At 47.8% G+C, this 21,524-nt stretch overlaps 2 protein-coding genes across 5 annotated transcripts in view; one reads left to right on the top strand and one right to left on the bottom strand.

Moving 5' to 3' along the window:
• The first annotated feature begins 2,082 nt into the window (after positions 1 to 2,082).
• Positions 2,083 to 9,082, top strand: tmem106c (transmembrane protein 106C). The gene is made up of 8 exons (XM_023804947.2): positions 2,083 to 2,243; positions 2,690 to 2,972; positions 5,580 to 5,643; positions 5,749 to 5,908; positions 5,998 to 6,138; positions 6,307 to 6,356; positions 6,856 to 6,909; positions 7,057 to 9,082. Exons 2-8 carry the CDS (start codon positions 2,759 to 2,761, stop codon positions 7,175 to 7,177), a joined length of 804 nt encoding a protein of 267 aa, XP_023660715.2. The 5' UTR covers positions 2,083 to 2,243; positions 2,690 to 2,758; the 3' UTR covers positions 7,178 to 9,082.
• Positions 9,083 to 10,110: 1,028 nt separating this feature from the next.
• The window catches only part of tns2a (tensin 2a), a 36,451-nt gene continuing 25,037 nt past the window's right edge, over positions 10,111 to 21,524 (bottom strand). For 2 of the 4 annotated variants that reach the window (XM_072713816.1, XM_072713818.1), the window contains exons 9-27: positions 21,247 to 21,369; positions 20,983 to 21,047; positions 20,800 to 20,883; positions 20,579 to 20,691; positions 19,985 to 20,045; positions 19,795 to 19,870; positions 19,579 to 19,708; positions 19,401 to 19,466; positions 18,224 to 18,340; positions 16,732 to 18,114; positions 16,368 to 16,536; positions 15,266 to 16,203; positions 14,567 to 14,875; positions 14,356 to 14,433; positions 14,045 to 14,122; positions 13,782 to 13,950; positions 13,390 to 13,458; positions 12,022 to 12,051; positions 10,111 to 11,671 (exon numbers count right to left, since the gene is read on the bottom strand). In XM_072713816.1, the coding sequence (XP_072569917.1) occupies positions 11,530 to 11,671; positions 12,022 to 12,051; positions 13,390 to 13,458; positions 13,782 to 13,950; positions 14,045 to 14,122; positions 14,356 to 14,433; positions 14,567 to 14,875; positions 15,266 to 16,203; positions 16,368 to 16,536; positions 16,732 to 18,114; positions 18,224 to 18,340; positions 19,401 to 19,466; positions 19,579 to 19,708; positions 19,795 to 19,870; positions 19,985 to 20,045; positions 20,579 to 20,691; positions 20,800 to 20,883; positions 20,983 to 21,047; positions 21,247 to 21,369 (4,200 nt within the window). In that variant the 3' untranslated portion in view covers positions 10,111 to 11,529. The remainder of the gene's footprint in view (positions 11,672 to 12,021; positions 12,052 to 13,389; positions 13,459 to 13,781; positions 13,951 to 14,044; positions 14,123 to 14,355; positions 14,434 to 14,566; positions 14,876 to 15,265; positions 16,204 to 16,367; positions 16,537 to 16,731; positions 18,115 to 18,223; positions 18,341 to 19,400; positions 19,467 to 19,578; positions 19,709 to 19,794; positions 19,871 to 19,984; positions 20,046 to 20,578; positions 20,692 to 20,799; positions 20,884 to 20,982; positions 21,048 to 21,246; positions 21,370 to 21,524) is intronic. The other 2 variants (XM_023804944.2, XM_072713817.1) reach the window with 2 other exon arrangements.

Below are 21,524 nucleotides of genomic sequence, written 5' to 3'. Positions count from 1 at the left end.
TTTTGGCATTTGATATAAAGGCAATGTCATCTGCGTCAACCCATTATTTCAAACTTGATTTAGTACTGAAACTGGCATCTTTTCTCATGACTAGATATCAGGAGGTTAAGTTTCATAATACACAACTTTGCAAAATTAGCTAACAGACTTCAACCAAAACCAAACTCACCCACAGTTTTTATGCTGGGGTTAATGCCAGAGGAAATTTGGAACTCCAGAGTTATTGAGTCAACAGAGTGTTGGCGACTTTTACACAGTTTGCGCCTCAGCGCTTGGCAACCCCTCTCTGTTACTTTACATGGTCTGCCACTTTGGGGCTGAGTTTCTGATGTTCCCAAACACTCATGAGTTTGTACACTACTCTGGTAAAAATAAAAAATACCTGGTTTTAAAAGTACCTAAGCAATAAATACTATACATTCAAGTCTGTGGAAAATGAAAGATCAATATAAGGGCCAGATTTAATAATGAATTACAAACATTTTGGTACTTTGAGACCTCTTATAAATGGTGAATGAACCAAACCCTCGTCCACCACTACAGAAAAAGGCTGACCCCAAAAGCGGAGCCAGAAAACTTAACATGGGCAGAAAATCAGGCGGGCCAGTCCCATAACAATTTGTAATTATATCTTTGTGGGGACTCTCCATTCATTTCTATGGGGAAAACTCTAATCCCAACATGACAACCTTAACCCCTACCCAGCCCTAACGATAACCATAAGTAACCAAACAAAATATGAGATTTTTGGCATTTTGACTTTTTTGATTGCATTCACAGATCTTTGTGGGGACTTGAAAAATGGTCCCCACAATGTCAAAAAAACAGGTAATATATCTAATCCACACACACACACACACACACACAGAGATATAAAATCAGTTTTTAAATGACCTGTGCCATTACCAAGATGAATGGATCAAAAAGAAAAAATGTATTTGCTTCACAACAGATCATTTCCTCTGATTACTCTAACCATGCACACACATACACCATATGGACAGAAGTATTGGGTACACCTCTTAATCACTGAATTCAGGTATTTTATTCAGACCCAATACCAAAGGTGTATAAAATCAAGCACCTAGCCATGCAGTAAGATTTACAAACACTTGTGGGAGAATGTATGGTACTGTCATAGAATGCCAGCCTGCACAGAACCCTGACCTCAACCCCATCAAACACCTTTGAAATGAACTAGGTTGGAGACTGTGAGCCAGACCTTCATGTCCAACATCAGTGCCTGACCTCACAAATGCTTTTCTGGATGATTGGGCAAAAATTCCCACAGATGCACTCCAACATCTTGTGATGTTGTGGAAAGCCTTCACAGAGGAATGGCAGCTGTTATAGCTGCAAAGGACCAACTCCATATTATGCCCATGGATATAGAATGGAGTGTCACAAAAGTTAATGTTATGCAAAATAATAATAATAATCATCATCATCAGAATGATAGATAGATAGATAGATAGATAGATAGATAGATAGATAGATAGATAGAAGATGGATGGATGATATAGAATTGCGCAAGAATTGTGAGACTACAGATCTCGATTCTCAGTGAAAAAAAATGTTGATTCTTATTAGACTAGAATCGTGTAGACTGCATGCAATAATATTAATAATAATAATATGGCAGAGTAACGGTGGTCGAACAGAATGTATAGTATTTGGCTCAGCAATGTGGCGAAGTGAAACCTGAAGTTGAAACAACTTAAAATACTCAACGTTCAAATTCGGAAAAACTACTTAAGTACAATAACAAAGTATCCGTATTTTCCTGTACATAAATTACTCCATCAATTAAAATGCAATACAACTAGTGTGAGGAATAACTTGAACTACATTCTACAACGTTGCTAAAGAATATATGAAAACATTTGAATATTCATTTCCCATATTTGCATGGAGAACTACATCAGGACATGTTTATTTCAGTCAAATTAGTTCTAATAAGTGCGAAGAATTTCTGCTCGCAGAGACCTCCGTTTTGGTCCCTTAAAACCCCTGCACGCGGACATTACGGGCCCCGCGTCGTGCCTGTGATTGTACCACGTGGCCAGGGACCCGGAAGTGACCGATATAAGCGACTGATATAAGTGGCGTTAGAAGTGTGATGTTATGAGACGGAGTGGGGAAGTGAAAGCCGGGTTGATCTCGGCGTGTGCGTGTCCAGCTGTGTCCAGGAGCCTGTGCGGACGGCTGGACGGTCACTGGAGACATTTATAAATACTAAGCAGGTCTGGATTATGTCTAATCACATGTAATTGTTATATACTATAATAGTACGTTTCGCGGGGTGTGACTAGCCCCTTAGCTAAAGGCATTAAATAGTTCGCGCCGGAAGGTTTTTGGCTGTACTTTAAATATATTCTTAGAAGCTGTAATAGAGATGTGATTTCGGGTGTTTTTCTAGAAATTAGCTAGCGCACTGGTTATTCTCTGAACGCAGAAAACGTTTTTTTTCTTATTAAAACTTGATGCGCGGATCACGAGTAAACAACTTTTGCCTTTACTTGTTTGATAGTTATCTTTTTTTGCAGTAGTCGTGAATAGACTTTGCATTAATAGACATTGTTTGTGTTGATTCTCTAATATAGCTTTTGAACAGCAAGCTTGAGTAGTGTTTTGTTATTTCTCGGCAACCATGTGTGTTTTTTTTCCCTTCTACTGTTTTCACCGCCAGCTGCGCACCGGCGTGTCGCCTTGTCACCGCCTGTCTGCCAGGGGCTACCTGCCATCGACCCGCCGGCCCATGGGTGCACAGTGGTCCCTAAGTGCCGGCACCCTGTTGCCTCTTCCCAAAAGTGGGCAGAGGGGGCAGCAGGGGAGCGAGTGGGAGGATGACAATGACTCTCTGGATGGTCGGGATAGGCAGGAGGACATTGCGCAGTTCCCTTATGTTGAATTCACTGGCCGGGACAGCATCACCTGCCCCACCTGTCAGGGCACTGGCCGGATCCCCTCAGGTGAGTCTGCCCTGGGGGAATGAAGTGGCTTTCTGTAATGTAACATTATCCTTAAGGTATTTATTAACAGTGACATATTCAACCTGAGAACTGGTAATTTGTCCTACAGATGGCAATTTCTAAATTTAAAAAGTTTCGATACATTTTAAAATAACCAATGTCTTGGGACGCTGGCTGTGGCCGGCCTGCTGGTCACCAAGGTCGAACGTCAAAAATGTGTATAACTTAATTTTCGCTGTTTGTTGTTGATATAACTACAATTAGTGTAGGATGATAACTTCTTACTGAAGTTGAGTGCGAATTTTAAAAACGTTTTAGTATTAATTTCACCTGTGTTTGGCTTCAAGACCATTCTTAATTTTTAGAGATTCTTTCTGAGTTTGGCCCTTTTCCACTACTAGCACTTCTTTGCTGGAAATTTTAGGAGCACCAGCACAAAATTTAGGCACACCACTTAAATTGACATTCAATACAAGAAACATTTTTTGACTGTATTTCTGATAAATGTTATACAACTTGCAGGAATAACATTTTGATGTAACTTTTTTTTTTTTCCTTTAAAATAAAGGAACCCTGTTCCTTTAAGAGGGGAAAATCATTAAGTTAAATGGTGCTTCTTAAAACAAACACCAAATGCAAAATTTACAAGGATAAACATAAGATATGTGGCTGGCCGCTATACCATCAGTGCATCTGTCCCTACATAGATTGTACTTCAGGCTGTTGTTGAGCTTTATGAGTGATTCATGGCGTACTTCCCCACCGACATTCAGGAGCCTGGTTCCTGGTTCCGAGTTCCTGAGTCGTCTTGACTTCTGTAGCTCCTGGCCGCTTTCATGTGGATGATGAACACGTTGTTTTATTGGTCATATTAGTTACTGGGTGGATCGATTTGCGATCATAATGGGCACCGGCTTTTATTTACACAACCCACAACATGTGTATAATTCATTATTAAATTTGGTCCGCAGATCAATTTTTAATATTCCACAGAATAAAAAACAATGTAACGTTATTCGGCTAATAGATTGCGAAATATGGAGACGCAAGCAAAAACCTGTTCCTTAATGTATTAAATATAATTGAGGTATAAAATAATTCAGTTTGTTTAGTTTTTGCTCCACCAGTTCTCTTTTTTTTTTTTTTTTTTTTTCCCCTGCACTTCTTAGCGATGGTGTTTCTGGTCAACCAATCAGCAAGCTATCTTTGTAAGCCCCACCCCAGTAGTACCTCTTGTGGTGGGAACATGACAGAAGTTTCTGGTTCCAGAAAAAAGTTCCTGTGGTGGGAAAGTGCATTACACACACAGACTCACCAATTCTCATTCAGACTGTTTCATGTGGTATATGACAGTAGTTAAAAAACAATGGCAGGTATATTTGCAGGTTGCACTGGTGTGGTTAGAGTTCAGTCACCGCTGTCTCTAAAAATGGTTGCAAAGTGTGAATAAATGGTTGCAGTCTGTAGCCCTGTATAGTATATGTATATATTAAAACCTATTTTTTATATTTGCATTCCAAGTAGATGTCGAGACCAATGGAAAAACACATTTTCAGACAAGAGTTTTGAAGGATTTTATTCTAAACCAATTATAAATGTGTGTGTTGTTTATATACACACACACACTAGATAACATTGAAACAAGGAACAATCATTAAAATTGCAAACCTTTTTGAATTTCGTTTCCTATGATTGACCAAAGATGTTTTTTCCGCAACTTGCTGATGATTTAAAGTGAAGCTTGCAAACTAGTGTGGTCCTTGCGATGTGACCGGTGCATATGCATGAAATGCCATGTCAATATTAGCATTGTACACCATGCAAGACTGTCGGGGGGGCACAGTGGTGCAGCAGGTGGGGCTGTCTACCACCCCTGCCCCCCCCCCCCGTGTGTGTGTGGCTTTTCAGCGGAGTCTCCAGTTTCCTTCCACTGTCCAGATGTATGTAACTGAAATGAACAGGGGAGCCTTAATTGATTGTGTGACTGAGTGTGACCCTGCAATATTTCATTGGTTCCTGCCTCGCGCCAATTGCATTTATTATTATATCATATTATATTTTACCTTTTAATTGTATTGTATATAAATGATTACTCAATGAATCACCTGATTAATCAGTGGATTACTCGATTATTGATATAGTCCGTAGTGACAGCCTTAATTATCTAATTTTTCAATATATGTTTCTAACTATCTAATAAAATCTTTGATACTACACCTACTGTACATGTACCTCACTATACCTATACCTAAATTACACTAACTACTAACCTGTCTAATACTATTGAATTTCAAATGTTAATAATCGCCAAGCTACTTGGTCAATCCAACAACGCCACAAACAACCAATCACATTCGATTTTTCCAGGTTGTTCCCCCGCCCCCTCCTTCGGGGAGATGGCATGCTGGTCACATAACTGATGTGTTGTCGAGACTAATTTGTCCTGGGTGACGAAATTGCCTATCCATTCGTCCTCCTTGCCAGCAGCTGAATGGTAGCTGAAGGCCGCCTGTGCAGAATACGACTCTGTTCTGCTTATTGCTGTGCTTATTGCTGTGCTTATTGCTGTGCTTCTGGCTCCTTAATGATGCATCACTACTTCTCCAGGGCAAGTGAATGAACTGGTGGCTTTGATCCCCTACTCTGACCAGAGGCTGCAGCCCCAGAGAACGTAAGCCAAACCCGCTCGTCTGTCTCCGGTGGCCTCTCACTATCCAGTGTAATGAAAGATTACGACGTTGGTTTGGGAATGATGGCGTAAGGGGCGTTTCTGCAGGAAGCAGTACGTGGTCCTGTCCGTAGTGCTCTGTCTGCTGGCTTCCTCGCTGGTGGCGTTCTTCCTCTTCCCGCGCTCCGTGCTCGTGGTGGACGATGGGATACGAATGGTGACCGTGCACTTCGACCGCAACAACAGCGAAATGCTCATCAATATGACGGTAGGTTGACCGAGAGCTTTTTATTTTTTCATTTTTTTTTTTAATTTACGAACCTCGCCTAACCCCCCCCCCCCCCAACCTTTCCCCAGAGCACATTGAACTTCACCAACTCTAACTTCTTCACGGTGCTGGTGGACAGCGTTAACTGCCAGGTGCTCTACATGAAGACGGTCGTCGGCACTCGACAATTGGACAATGTCATCCATATTCAGCCCCTCAGCCAAAGACAGGTGAGGAAGGTGCTCTGCTTAAGGGTGGATTTCACAGCCCTCTACCATTTGAGGTTCAAACCTCATATGCATCTTTGGGGGCCTTTTTATATTGAACTGCAATGTCGCTGATTTTACGTCAGTGATTTGTGAAGTAAAGTGTGTATTGCAATCTGACCTGCCTTTCAGGTGAACTTCACTGTCAGTATGGAGATCAGTGGAAGCCTCTCCTATGTTTAGTAAGTGCTGCCTTTTGATATTTTTATTTTTTTTTGTCTCTTCCAGATTTTCAAGATCGTTTATTAATATAGAGCAGTGTTTTTCAATCTGGTCCTCGGACGCACAGTCCGGTCCAGTTTTTGCTCCATCTCAGGTCCCTACCGGGAGCAAGAATGTGGATTGTCTGGCAGGGAGCTTGGAGGGATCAAAACATGGACTGGCTTTTTGTTCCTAAGGACCGGATTGGGAAACACTGATAGTCCATGACCTTATTTTGTTTTTTTTTTCCTATAATATTTAAAAGAAAGTTTCATTGGTAAAATTGTATGGAAGCATGTGCAATATACACATCACACCTGAATATTTTTCTCTGTACATTTCATGTTTATCAAGAATTTTGCACACCTGAAAAAAATGTGAATGATAATATTCTGGAATATGCATTGAATACGTGTAAAGGAGCAATTCCTGGTAAGTTAGGCCTCCTGATCCTGAGCCCTGCTCTCATTTGCCTTCCAGTGCCTTCTGTACCATGCCCAGCATCAAGGTCCATAACATCGTGGTGTTAATGCAGTAAGTTCTTGTTTCTGCCACCTGCAGGATATGTAAACCCTGTGTTGGTCTCTGAAGTCCACGTGATGCGCCTCACCTTCCCTCTGCGTTCGTCCCTGGCTCTGGTTAATCCTCCCGCTTCTCATTTGCCTGTCCCCCTCTTCATAGGACCTCGGTGAAGACCTCCTATATGGTGCGCACCGCCCAGAATACCATGGAGGCCTACCACTACATTGACTGTGGCTCTAACTCCACCGTTCACCAGCCTTCCGTGTCCCGGGGTCATTGAGGTGCTGCCCTCACAGCCCGCCTCCGTGGGGGGGCCGGTGTTGTGGGACAGGCATTCACCCTGTATCACTCATCCCGTCTCATCTCTTTATGGTCTCAAAGCTTCAGTTTGCAGTTTGACAGGTACCAGTGACATAGATCTGCTGTAGATATAGATCTCCTCTTTGGTTACTACTGTAACAGTGGTGGCTGCCCTGTAATCATTTTACTAATGGCTTTTACGAACATCTCGTCCATAGACGAATCCTCTGTAGCACTTGCACAATTTGAGCTTGTCAGTATCGATATTTGGGATGTTGTAGTGGGGGTGAGGTCTGTTTCTCTCCTTTTTTGATCAGGGTGGTAACACTACATAGAGTTGAGTGAAATCACTGTAGCAGGTCAGGCCTGTGTGATGATCTCACACACGGGCCACGGTAACGCTTGGATTGTCTTGTCTGCTTGTTAGGTCAATCCTCCTCACAGCAAAGCTGTTACATCTCATTTACATTATGGGGGGATATTTATTTATTATTCACTGCTGATTTGTGTTCAGTCTCAGGGATATTAATGGTAACATCAGATATTTACCCAAGATCAAAGCGCTTATTTTGAGGGAGGCATTTATCACTATTAATACTGATTTCCATACTTTACCTAGATTTGGAAATGATTTGAAATTTTGCTTCTGTCTACGCATGACAAATTCCTGTTCCTGATAATCTGCTTTGGGTACCCCTTTTGAAAAAGTGCTTATATAAAGTTGTAATTGATCGAATTGAATCAACTCGTATGTATGGGTTTTCAAGCATGCAAAGTTCCTTGAACCCTGCAAAATACAGAAATGGCATTGAATTAACTTGCACAGTGATGTACAAATACTGTGCATGAACTCTTCCAGCAGACTTAATGTCTGTACCAGTCAGCTTTCTCACAAGGACTGTCCCATGTTGAAATTTATATCTGTAGCAGCTGTCTATAGCCCATTCACAGCTTTGGCACAGTAAGTCCGGCCACTTTCCACCTTTTAGATGTGGTTTTACCCAATTTGGGGAAGGAATGTACAGCAGGAATGGCACGGAAACCAAAAAACCTTGGTAACTCCGAGCAGTTGAGTCTCCATCCTTGGTGTGTTCCAGATGTGTGTTCTGGCTCGTTAATAATGCAAAACACACAAGACGGATGTGTTTGTGATTTGCGTTGTCTTACCCAAAAAGAAGTCTCATGTTGATCCCATGATCAATATGTAATGGGGAGAGCTGTTTGTGGAGAAGCAGATTCCTCAGGAGGGTAAGAATGATTTCACATTTTATTACTTGTGGAAGGATGATTACAGAAAGGTGTGCTAGATTAGATGTTAGTTGGGTTGTCTGATTTGATTGCACATGGTTTTTCCATCATAGCTGGCTTGACATGGAAGTTGTGCATTGGAATGGACAATTTTCCCCTCACGGCCTCCAGGTGTTTCCTTGGTTTCCATTTGCTTTGGTTGGAAAGGATGTACTTAATTTTCGCTGATTTAAACTGACTTTTTATGCTGTGTATATACAGGTTTAGCTAACAATCCTGTGGGGTGAAAACTCGGCCTTGGCATTTAAAGTTCCAGGTTTAAACGGGTTAAACTTCCGTTTTTTCTGAGATCAGGGGTCACTGGTGAAACTGCTGAAATGTTGAGGTCGTCTGTCAGGCCCACATGCCCGGCTCCCCTTTCTCTGCCCTACGCTCTGTTTAACATGGCAGGCTGCTTTGGCTGGGAATCTGGAGCCTGAATTATTATTATTTTTTTTTTTTACTGCTATTCCTTTGCTTGGAAAAGGCCTGTTTCTATTTCTCATTCTGACATGCAGTGAATTCCACATGTAAGTGGGTTTGTTTCCAATTAATAAAGTTTTTAAAAAATAAAAAATGTTTCTGGAAAAACACACAATGTTCAATATGTGAAAGCAAACATAGTCCCAGGGGGCTGCGTGACTCTCCGATTACATATTTAAATGTGAAGGAGTCTATGAACCTCTGTCAGTGTTGTGACTGCACGTCTGTCACTTCACCTCTAGGTTTGAGGTGTTTAGGTCCGTCTGAACCTCTGGCAGTGCTGTGACTCTGCACAGCTGTCGCTTCACCTCTAGGCTTGAGGTGTTTAGGTCCGTCTGAACCTCTGGCAGTGCTGTGACTCTGCACATCTGTCGCTTCACCTCTAGGCTTGAGGTGTTTAGGTCCGTCTGAACCTCTGGCAGTGCTGTGACTCTGCACGTCTGTCGCTTCACCTCTAGGCTTGAGGTGTTTAGGTCCTGTTGCTGCTGTGTTTGTGCAGTGTGCGACATGGTGAAAACATGCCTGGGTTTCTACTGGGTGTGCCAGGGTCTAAATCGTCCTTGCTGTGTTGTCCTCTGTGTTGTGGCTCACAACTAATCCAGGGTGTTTCTTGCCCGTTTTCCTGTGCTGCCTGGGACAGACCCTAGGCTCACTGTAAGCAGGTGATACATACATACATGCATACAAATACAGCTCTGGAAGAAATTGAGACACAGCAAAAGCTTTATGGGACTTCAGTCCTGCTTCTAGGAGCCTGAAACACACTGTCCTAGCAGGGCACTTCACACCTGCACTTAATGTTTCCCATTCCTTCTGAAGGTCACTTGATGTCATCCTCCGATTCATGAGAAACTGTCGGATAAGTTAATGGTCATCTCTGGCATTAGAATCTCGCTTTCTCCCTTTACATGGCTGGTTTCTGGTTGTTCCCAGTGTCTCCTGCTTCACATTATTCTTGTGTACTGCAGTCTTAGAAACTTTGAGCCTGGAAGCAGTCTTCCTCACAGTGTAGCCTTCTGACATCAGATCCACAATTTAAATCCTGGTTTAAAATGCAGATTTGTTTAAATATATAGAGTGGTCTCTTAATTTTTTCCAGAGCTGTGTCATATTTATGTATAATAGATGACATGATAATGCATGTAAATAAGGAATTGTTTATTTGATACAAAACTTATTTATATTCTTTATTTAATGCATACATTGGTGTTTTAAAAAATAGCATATAATATAAATTCATTTCTTTTTATAAATGTTTCCTTTTTTTTTTATTATTTCTTACATACTCAAGGCAGCTGTATTTAGAAAATATATTACTACATACAAAGGTCAATAAGAAAGAAAAAACAGACCACAATATATTAAAGCTGTTACACATTTTTCTTAATCTGTCTTATAAAAACACTAAACAACAAAACATCCCATTTATGCAAAACACACGGAAGCTTGTAACAAAATGACCAATACAAGGTTTGTAATCGAAAAACACGAGAGCTCTTTAAGCTTCTTTGGTCAGGGCCTTTGGCAGGTTTCTCCTATGTCTTTGTCTATTTTTGACTAAAGTTCAGTTTGCAAATGCCTGCGCTGTGATGGCAGCGGGGAAATCAATTAACCACAATCTGCATGTGACATTACCGCAATATCAAGAACCACAGTTGTGCTGTGATTGGCTCCTGCATGCAGACACATACAGCTGATTGGACAGCAGCCACGGATTGGCATTTGACAGGACGCTTGCCACCCAAAGCTGGGCTCTCTGGGCACGAAGCCGCAGAGGGCTTAGAAAAGGCTGAGTCTTCATGAGTCTCCCAGGGCACGTTGCCCAAATGGCTCTGAGCAACCGCTAGTCCCTCTGGGAGCTCCCTGGTGATGTAATCGGTCCCTAAACCACCCCCCGTGTCATCATCACGTCCCCTACGATACCAGAAATACACTCACGTACATTCACAGCTACCTTCTGTAACAGTCATCTACTTCAGGACGCCATTCTCAGGAACGCTTGGCCTGGATCCTAAATAATCTGTCGTACGCTGGATTTGTTTGTTTACCTCCAGAAATGATAGCATAACCATTCTGTTAATTACTTACAGGATGCCACCAAACCCATGCCGTGTTCTCCTGATATCACTCAAAATAACACCTGTAATGGTTTACAGCTGACTGACATGGCAGATAATGCTGATAAGTGTGTTGAAAGACAGCCCTGCTATCAGCTATGGGTCTCTCCAGTCACACAGCCTCAGTCACATTCTTACTCCCTCAAACCAGAAGCACATAGATATTTTTTTTGCCCTTTTCCTAAACAAGTTTATTTATTGGTATGTGATTATTACCTAGTTTCACTTTTATATAAAACATGAAAGGAAAAATATGTGAATACAAAGGAGGACAAACAGTGAATAAATAGTGAATAAATTTGCCTGATAACATCCTATAAGGACACTGACAAGGATTGTGGCAAAGGAAGAAAAAAAAAACAAGAGAAGCAATAAAAATGGTGCATCTCTTGACGGGGATTTCCTGAGCCAGTCTGCCACCCGCCCCCCCCTTGCCCCCAGGCCACTATCTACGTTGTGACCCCAGCATGACCTTGTTGATGAAGTTGACGATGGCGACGGCGGGCTGTTCGGGGTCTAGCTCCGCAAACAGGTGGCACACGTTCTCTGACACGCTTCCCTGCTTTTTTGCAACGAAGCCAAATACCCTGGAAGAGGGAGGAGAAGAGGCAGGGAAGTAAGGAGGGAAGGTAGGCCGGGGTGCGAGAAACGAGAACGACAGAGTGGTGTCAACAATCCCCAAGACCACTATCTGTGGACACCCAAATCACCAGGCCATGGTGAGAGAATGAGGAGAGGCTGGATCCTGCTTAAACTCAGAAGATGTGGCTGTCACAAAAAGAGCCAGAATATGTGAGGCAGAGGAGGGAGGAGCAGAACGCAAAGCATGCTGGTTACCAGGCAGCTGCCTCTGGGTGCACACTCACGTAGAAGAGGCCACACAAGCAGAGCACAGTGCACACAGAGACACACACAGGACAAGCCAGCGAGCACTTACTTGGATGTTGTGCTGTCAGAGTTAGTCCACCTAAAGCACGAGAAGACAAAGACGTCCTCAGAACCACGCACACACACATGGATGGGAACTCCGACATCACGTTACAGCCCGTGATGGAGGCATGCAGCCGCACTCAAAAGCCACTATCAGACAACAATGCTCGCACAACACCATCCAATCAGGGTTCACATTGCACACACTGACGTGACACCATCCAATCAGGATTCATGTTGTACCCATTGACATAACACCATCCAATCAGGCACCACAGAAAAAAAGAGTCATACAAAGCTATCCAATCAGGGCTCATGCCAGCCTTTGCATGATCTGCCATTAGTTGTAAACAGTCAATAAAAGCAATGAGTTAATGCAGTAAGATCAGTTGGGTAAAAAACTTCTGATTTTGAAGTTCTTGCTGCGATTTTCTATCCAAAAGGTGAGGAATCCACAACTCAACTGGACTGTGCACAACTGTCGCCATTCCCCACCCCCCAGTCGACAACCTTTACCGTCTCCACCAGAACTGTCACTTAACTGGTTTGTCCCTTATTGAATTATAAAATGCTGTGTCCCATTTTGAAGCCATACAAGACGTGGTGTGGGCGGGTGGCTTCCCCCATTTCTCCAGATTGAAAGTGGCAGCCCTAGTCCCCTGCCCCAGTCTACGGGGGGGGGGGGGGGGCGCTGCCCAAGTTAGCGTGCCCCGGGGGGCAGTCCTGCTGGCACATGCTAACCTGAATAACCAGAATCTGCACACGGCCTAGTTGGTCTGGTCCTGCAGCCCCTGCATTTCACACCGACTGGGTGCAGCACAGCTTATGACTGTTCAAATTATAACCCAAATCAGCATTTCAGTAGATGAAAAATAGGGAAGTCCAGAGGAAGTCGAAATGCTTCATTGGCAACATTTATGCCCTTGACACTACCGAGAATAGATGTGTGTGTGTGTGTGTGTGTGTGTGTGTGTGCGCGCGTGGGCGGGTTTACCTATCCTTATGGGGACACAATGTCCCCATAACGTGATAAATATCCATTTTTTTTCCCTTATGGGCACCAGTTTCCTGGTCCCCATAAGGGAAAACTCTATTTTATAAAAATTGGTGACTGCTATGAAAAAACTAAAAATGCAAAAACACTTGTATTTTGTTAGGTTACTTATGGTTATGGTTAGGGCAGGGTAGGGGTTAAGGTTGTCATAGTTAGCATTAGCATTTTTCCCATTGAAATGAATGAGCGGTCCCCATAAGGATATGTTTACCCTACGTATGTGTGTGTGTGTGTGTGTGTGTGTGTGTGCGTGTGTGTGTGTGTGTGTGTGGCTGGGGTACATGGGGCTCTCTGGGACAGGGGTTTTGCTCCACTGCCCACCTCCTGTCCTGGGGGTCCACACTGCTGTAGGTCACGCTATTGACAGGATAGTGTCTCCTGAAAAATACTCTGTAAAGAGAGTGAGAGAGAGAGACAGAAAGAGAGAGACAGACAGAGAGAGAGAGAGCTAGCATTACCTGAGAGGTCATTAAGTGCATAGAGCACCTGTGTTATACACATGTTGTAAGGACTCGGGTTGCTGAGGGTAAGACACTGCATTAAACTGAGGCTGGCACTGCCACTGCATTAAATCACTGTATAGTACTAATAAAGTTTCCAGTGTTTGAACCTCATCCCCTCTGTGACATTAAGCATAAACAGCAGAGCTGTACACACGCTATGCACTATGTGGCATTAACGTGACATTAACATGCTGGAGCCGGCAGCCTCACCTGCGCTGGCTGTCTGTCAGGGTGATGCCCTGGGAAGACACTTTGAAGTGCACTACGGTGGCGGAGGGCCGCGGATCCTGGGACATGGTGGCCCCGGTGGCTTTGGCGATGGCCTGGGGCCCCGTCAGCGACTCGGTCTCCACGGAGTTTAGGTAGAGCACGTTGCAGGCTGGGGGTGCGATGGACAAGCGCACGGTGACTTTCACTGGGGCCTACAGCCGCACGCCCAGGACAGTGCTGCCCAGATGGGCTGCAGCTCTCACCTGCTCCCTGTTTCAGCAGATCAGCTGCTGTGCTCATGTTGCTGGTCGTCTGCACCTCCTGGATTTCACCGACGAGCTCTGCAGCACCGAGACACACACCCATTATGCCTACAGTTAACTAAACAAAATGCAAGTTTTGGCATTTTTAGTTTTTCGATTGCGGTTACCGATCTTAATAAAATTGAGCTTCCCCATGTGGGGACAGAAAAAAATGGTCCCCACAACGTCACAATAACAGGAGCTCCACACATCTTACAGTGTACACATTCGGCGTGTGGCTCATGCAGTGGTTTGAGGATGCAGTGGATCACCTTTCTCAGGGATGCGCAGGGTGCAGGGCAGCGACATGGGGGTGATGGAGTGCTGATACACCAGGGCTGACAGGCTCCCTGCGGCACACAACACACATCAGGGACACTGCATGGAATCTGCATGCCTGCCTGAGAGAAGCTACAGAGCCACCTCTAAGTTTGGCCTCACAAACTCGCCGAGGAGAAACAGCACGGTTAACGCAGATCTCACCAAAGTAGGGCTCGTTCTGGCAGCCCTTGATCTTCACCCCCCGGGAACCGGTCTCAATCAGGAAATGCCTGACCAGCTGCTCCAGAGGGTCACCTGCCAATGACAGGGGAGGTTGACAGTCACATGGAGAAGCGTTCCAGAAACATCCCTGCCCGACATTACCCAGCCACAGCGTACCTTTGCTGCCGTGGTTGCTGGTGTTGGGGGGCGGGGTGGCCACTTTCAGCGCCAGGCCGTAGGCTCCCTGGAAGGAGTTGCTGTCGCGGATGAGGAAAGAGCCGGGTTCCTTTTCCTTCAGCACGGCAATTGCTACCCAGACCGGAGTGAAAGAAAAGGAGGAATGAAATCACTGTTCACTTCCGGTTTAAGACAATGCCTGAAATCCAACAGGTTATATAATAGGCAGCAAATAAAAAGAAAAGCTGAAGAACTTCATAGTTCAGAAGAACACCAGGGAGAGAGATGAGGTAGGTCTCCAAAACTCTAATATTCTTTGGTACTCGTATTTTTCTATTGGAAGAACCCTAATCCTAACAATGACGACTTTAAGCCCTACCCAGCCCTAATCTTAAACATAAGTAACCAAACAAATTACAAGACATTTAATTTTTTTTTTATTTAAGTCATATAATATAGACATAATCCAAGCACACACACATGCACTCCTGATCGGTCTTTGTCCTGCTTTGCGTGTGTTACCTTGGTCCCTGGAGATGCCGGGCTTATACCAGAACCGGGAGCTGTCCTGGACAAACTTGACGCTCACGCGATTCTCTGCTTCACTGGTGGACACGGGCAGCCCGTCAGCTACTCCTGCAGGCGGCGCCACCTCCCCAACTAATGGAGAGAAGGTGACATGGTGTGGAGCGCCCGAAGTGGGCGGCTGGGCCCCAGAGGTACTGCAGGAGGTCCTCAGGGTGGAGAACCTGCTGTCGGACGAGGCCGGCAGGGCGGAGACCCGGCGCTTCTCGGGTAGCGGGGGCTGGGCGGGGCCGGGGGCCAGGGGAATGGTGACGGCCGTGTAGCCCGTGTACGGCACGGCCGGGATGCAGGCTGGGTAGTAGCTGTTAGACAGGGGGAAGGTGGGCGTACACTGGCCTTCCGGAGGCGGTGAGGAGGAACAGGGCTGCAGGTGCCCAGTGGTGTCGGCCCCCAGCATCAGTTTCCGGCTCATGGTGGCAAAACCAGGCACAGGAGGCTCGCTGGAGGGGGGGCGCTGAGGGGACGAGGGAGCCGAGCTTTGGCTGGAGCCGGGCCTGGGGGAGCCTGAGGGAGGACTGGGGCCCGATGGGCTGGCCTGGGCTGCCTGGCAGTGCTGTGTCGGTGAACTCGGTGGATGGATGGAACCCAGAGAGCTCTGGGGAGTAGCCTGGACAGTCGGGGGAGGCGCAGTGGTCTGGCTGGGGGAGCTGCAGGGAGGAGCGACGCAGGGCTCAGCAGGTGGCTGGGGCTCCACGGGAGGGGCGGGGGCGGGCCGCTGCTCCAGGCTCGCATTGCAGGGTGGTGGGCTTTGCTGTGGCCCCTCAGGGGGGCCGGGGGGCACTTGGGGGGGAGCCGCTGTCGCATGTTGGCGAGGGGACGGCACAGGGGCGGCACTGTCCTCTGTCACACACAGGTCTGTCTCCCTGAGGCTGGGGCTGCAACAGTCAAAGCAGAGAGGAGAAGCACTGAGGAAGACGGACACCTCACCTCTGCACACTACGAATGGGGGCTTAACCACCCATAATTTACATACTAGTTACATAAAGTATGATTTCATTTTGTCAGAAATATTGATAACGGACAAAAAAGGCATATGTACCTCTGCTGTATGCACAAAGGACTGCTCGTGTGGACAGGGGTAGGTGCCTCAGAGAGGTCAGAGGTCATGGAGCAAATGGCTGGCGGCTCTCGGTGCGGTCGCCTCAGGGAACCCTGGGAAATGTGGTCCCGCCAGACCAGGCCATCCACCATGCCTCCCGGGGCCTCCACTGCAGAGAAACGAGAGGTGGAGCTTGAGAAGCTGGGGGTCCCCAGTGCTATTTCTACATACAAGCATATTCATGTGGTGAAGATCCATCCATGGAAAAGGGCAAACACAGTGAGCGGGTGCCAGATAAAAACACGCATGTGTGAATGTCCTCCCATCTCAGATACAATTAAAGGTAGCATGCTGGTCAACTCACCTGTCTGCCTTTCTGGGGGGCCGTCGGGGGAGGTGGTGCTGTGGGAGCAGGTGGAGATGCTCGCTGTGGGCGGGGGCAACGGCGAGGTGGACTCTGACTGGTAGCCGGAAGCGTAGCCCCGGCTCTCGGAGGGAGACGGCTGGTAGGGAGAGCAGGGGCAGGCCTGGCGGGGGGTCTGGTAGCCACTGCTGCTGCTGCTGTACTTCAGCTCTGGGTGGGTGTGGCCATGGCCATGTGGGTGGCCATGGGAACGAGAAGACTCGGGGTAGGCGGGGTGGCCTGAAGGCAGCGGGTCGAAGGTGAAAGCTTGCAAGTCGTGGCCTTGGGGCGAGTGCCGAGGGCCGTAAGGGGGCATGGCAGATCTGCGGTGCCAGTATTCGGCCTCTCTGTCACGCTCCCACTGGATCTCTGCCTCCCGGTCCCATTGCAGTGGCACCTCCCGGGCCCGCCTCAACCCCGCCTCCCTGTGCAGCCCCGCCTCCCTGTGCAGCTCCGCCTCCCGCCCCCAGGGCAGTGTGTGGAAGGCGCTGACGGCGGCCGCAGACTCGTCCCTGCGGCAGCAGCAGTCCCGGCATGGGCATCCCGGGGAAGGCACGGGGTCCAGCATGAGCAGCTCACGGTAGGGACTGGCAGTCCCTGGGGGGTACGGCCCAAAGTCATCACCCCGGCATAGAAGCCGGCCAGGAGGAGGGAGGGTGTGGCTATGGGGGGGCAGGTCCTGCACCGGGTAAGGGCACAGGTGCCGGGCAAGGCCCTCGGGGAATGGCCGGTGCAGATAGTGTGGGGGACCCGGCGGGCGCTCCCACAGCAGGTCAGGAGGGGGCAGCACTTGATGAGAATGGCTGTTGTGGTGCTGGTAGACCTCCACCAGGGGCGGGGCCATTCCGGCCAGGGACGAGGAGCCAGGGTGGGACGGGTGCCCATTGGACATGCCGGTGCGCTCCAGGCAGCAGCCATTGGCTAATGGGAGGGGCCTCTGACAGCTGGGTTCAGGGCAGCGCTGGGAGCGGTAGCCCACCCGGCAGGAGCAGGAGCGGCCCAGGCGCACGGGCACCACCGTTGCTGGGGGGGTGTCCCCATCGTCCAAGATGGCGGTCTCCCTCTCCCGCTCCCGGCCCCCCTCAATGCCCCCCAGTAGGCGGTCGAGGTCCTCGCGCTCCTGCCGCGTGGGGGGAGGGGCCCGCGCCAGCTCGTCCGGATGCTCCGTAGGGGCGGTCGAGCGGCCAGAGTCAGAGCTGAGGGACATCAGTTGGCTGTGCTTCTCCTCGCTAATGCCCAGGGGGCTCCCGTTGGTGGAGGTCAGCGAGCCTGAGCCTGGCCCCCTGCGCTTCTTCACCTGGGCATACAGGCTGCCGTCCAGGGGTCCACGAGTGTGCCCGATGTCTGAAAGGCAGGGGGGGATTCGGGGGTCACCGGCTGGAAGTACCCCGAGGCTGTGGTAATGAGAGCTGAGCCCCGAAGCAGGCCGGCTTGGCTGCGCGGAGCCACGTACCTTCCAGGCTGCCCTGGTGGTGCTGGTTCAGGTTCTCGTAGGAGTCCCAGCGGACCACAGGGTCATTCGTGTTGTAGTCCACAGTGACCGCAGGGTCATTCCGCTGGTATTCGCGGCCTGCCAGGCACACAGACACACGCATGCAGAATGAGTTCAACTGGTCCTCAGGGGACTGGGGAGGGACCAACTACCATGACCGTGAAAAGATGTCGTTGGGACGGCAACCAGGAATTACCTGGACGACAACAAATTGTTATATTCACACTTTGGAAATAAATGTACATTTTTATTATTACACTAGACTACTTGCTGCTCCCACACCAGCAACCTGAATCTCTAACATCTCGCCCTGGCTCTGAACTGTAAATTCCCCAAGTTCCCATAATACATTTCACCGACCAGATACTGGCTGCTACCGAGAGGCGAAGGCTGGCGATGAAAAAAATAGAAACTTTATTGTAGAATATTCAGAAAATCATCTCGCGCCCCATAGACTGAGAATCACTGAACTGTACAGTGTTTTTGGCAAGACTGAAAAACATCCAGAGAATATGTTTAGAAGACAGACAGCTGTGTGAAGATGGCTTCTGCATCCTCCCTTTATGTTCTCCTACAGATGCTGCTTCAGTTTTGGAGTGATTTGTCTGAGGTATATCAGCTATAGATTGACATCCATATAATGTTTTTGTGAAGTGGTAATAAGATCCAAATAGAGTAAATAGAGTAATAAGATTGAACAGAATTATCCTGTTCAGTGGGTCAAGCATCTTCTGCAGTTACCCTGCATAGTTTCATGTTATCATGTGATCAAGTGTCTGAAGCTGCCCTTCTTTTTGCTGTCACTATGTGATGTTGCTTCAGTCATGGTGCGTTTTGTCTAAAAATTCGATCAGCATCAATTGGTCATGCATACAAAGCTGCTGCACAGTTTGAAAAAGATCCATCACATACTTTATGAGTTAACGGGCTAAAGGGGTTAAGTGTCAGAAACAGTGATTTTCTTTGCTGTCACTTTGCTTCAATTTTGGGGCGATCTGTTTCAAAATTTGATCAGTTGCATTTTGTCCGCCAGACAATGTGTCTGCAAAGTTTGAAAAAGATCTATCAAATTACTTTCTGAGCCCAAAACCATACGTAATACCCGTCTGGGGACTACAATGAAGTAGCAGAACCGCACCTTTGATCTTCTCAGGTCCAGAGGAGAACACAAACTCCACGGTAGCATCAGGGGGAAATCTGTCATCTTTAGAGAGAAGATGCAAGTAAGCTTTTCCAGAAGGGAGATGCAACTAGAACAATTTCATTTCATTGGGAAAGTCTTTGTTTTTATTCTCCCTTCCCCCCCACTGGGATACCAGTGCAGGCTTTGTCCAGCTCCCCCTTGCCAAACCACAGCTGAGCCCCATGGATGGTGCAGGTGTGGAACTGCAGCCGGAAAACGGTTTCCCTCTCTGCACCGTGGGAATGACGGTGGTAGCACTTCACCTGGAGGAGGGGGGCAGACAAGGAGCAGGATGAGGGGGCTTCACAAGGGCCTGCTGGTGACGTTCAAGATGGGCGTTCCCACTCACCATGATGTCGCCTTTCAGCAGCAGTGCCGGCTCGATGGTCACGCACAGCCTCCGGCCTCCAGAACCCTGTAGGTCGCTGCGGACAGTGAGCAAACGCATGCAGTTACACCTCGATTCAGCCAGTATGGGCTGGTCTGGCACACAGCCGCCATAAGGGGGGGGGGGGAGTCATGGTTTGTACTGTGCTTACTAGATCCCTGAGGTGTAGACCAGCTGCATGGACTGATAGATCTTGAGGAAGGGGAAGTAACCTGAATGGGTGAGCAAAAAAGAGAGAGAGAGGGGGAGATGGAGTGAGACGGAGATAGAGGCATGGGGAGGCGGAGCTGTGAAGGACAGGAATGTGCTGACGGTTCCTCTCCTCCTCACTTGGTTCTGATTAAAGATAACGAAGAGGAGGCTGTGACACAAAGTCCAACTATTCATGGAGGCGGCACGTGTCAGACACAAACAGAGGGTGTTTCTCAATATGCATACTTGGCCCTCCATCGTCCATCACCGAAGCCCAGGTCCAATTCTCAAGTACAGAACTACAGAGGATGGCAAAAAGGCCAGGACGTTGTTCTTGCCCCGCTCCAAATATCAAGGATATATCGGGTGCACCCTCACCGAATGAGACCAATCCCATGACTCACTGCGTACCCAGGTTCGTTCTTGGAAGGCAAGCTAGCAAGACCGGTCCTGCCAAGAGCACGAGTACGACCTTTGCGTTCTTGGTATTGAGAAACACCCAGAGACTCCCAGAGACACACATGCAGCATGCAGAGATGCCACGAGGCTGTACCTCCTCCAGCCTGGAAGTTGGGCAGGGTGGGGATAAGGACCTGGTGCAGGAACAGGGGGCTGCTGTTCATCTTAATGGCCCCAGACAGAAGTCCCCCAAAGTAATAGATATACCTAGAGACGGTAGACAGAAGGAACAACAGTAAGGCGGAAGAACAAAACCAGGGGCCAGTCTGCAGGTTCAGCTACACTGAGAACACACAAGGATCTGGGTGCTGATACCTGTTCTGGGATGGCTGCAGCGAGGGTGACACCTTGTCCTCGCAGAACTTCCTCATGGCCAGCGTGCTTAACGCCTGGTCAGCTCTGAGCAGATGACAAACACACGGCAAGGTGTGAGCAGTGTGCCTGCAGAGGACACCCAACAGCATTGGAAGAGCGATCCCCATTGGGGGTGGGGGTTACCCGGCAGAGATCTTGCTGTAGTGCATGTAAGCCGCGATGATCACACCCGTCTTGCCCTTGTTCCCCTGAGAAAGAGGAGATGGATTTACGTCTCCACTGGTCACAGTGAACGCTGGAGACGCCTATCATGTATTTACAGCCATGTTTGTCTGACAGCAGCTTAAAAAAACACCTGTGGAGCCTGATGCTGATACAAATGCGGCAGAACGGTCTGACACAAAAGGGGGCCAACGGTCATCCCCGCGAGACCCGCCGGGCCCTGACCTTGCAGTGCAGGACAACCACATGCTGGGGGTTGGAGGTCAGCCAGGTCTCCATGGCTTTGCACATGGCACAGATTTTGTCCAAGGGAGGGGCATGAAGGTCAGGCCAGCCAAAATCGTGGACCTGGATGATCACAGAGGGGTAGATTAGCCCAATAACACTTGAGGTATTTGTATATTCCCTGATGTATTCCGCTGTGTGACACTGAGCAGCAAGTGGTGAGAGGATGGCTGAGAATGAAGCAGACACAGACAGGTGGCGTACAGATGATGAATGCG

This window comes from Paramormyrops kingsleyae, chromosome 6 (assembly GCF_048594095.1).
Source record: "Paramormyrops kingsleyae isolate MSU_618 chromosome 6, PKINGS_0.4, whole genome shotgun sequence".
NCBI lineage: Eukaryota > Metazoa > Chordata > Actinopteri > Osteoglossiformes > Mormyridae > Paramormyrops > Paramormyrops kingsleyae.
Note: the sequence above shows the minus strand (reverse complement) of the source record. Positions and strands in the feature narration are given on the sequence as shown.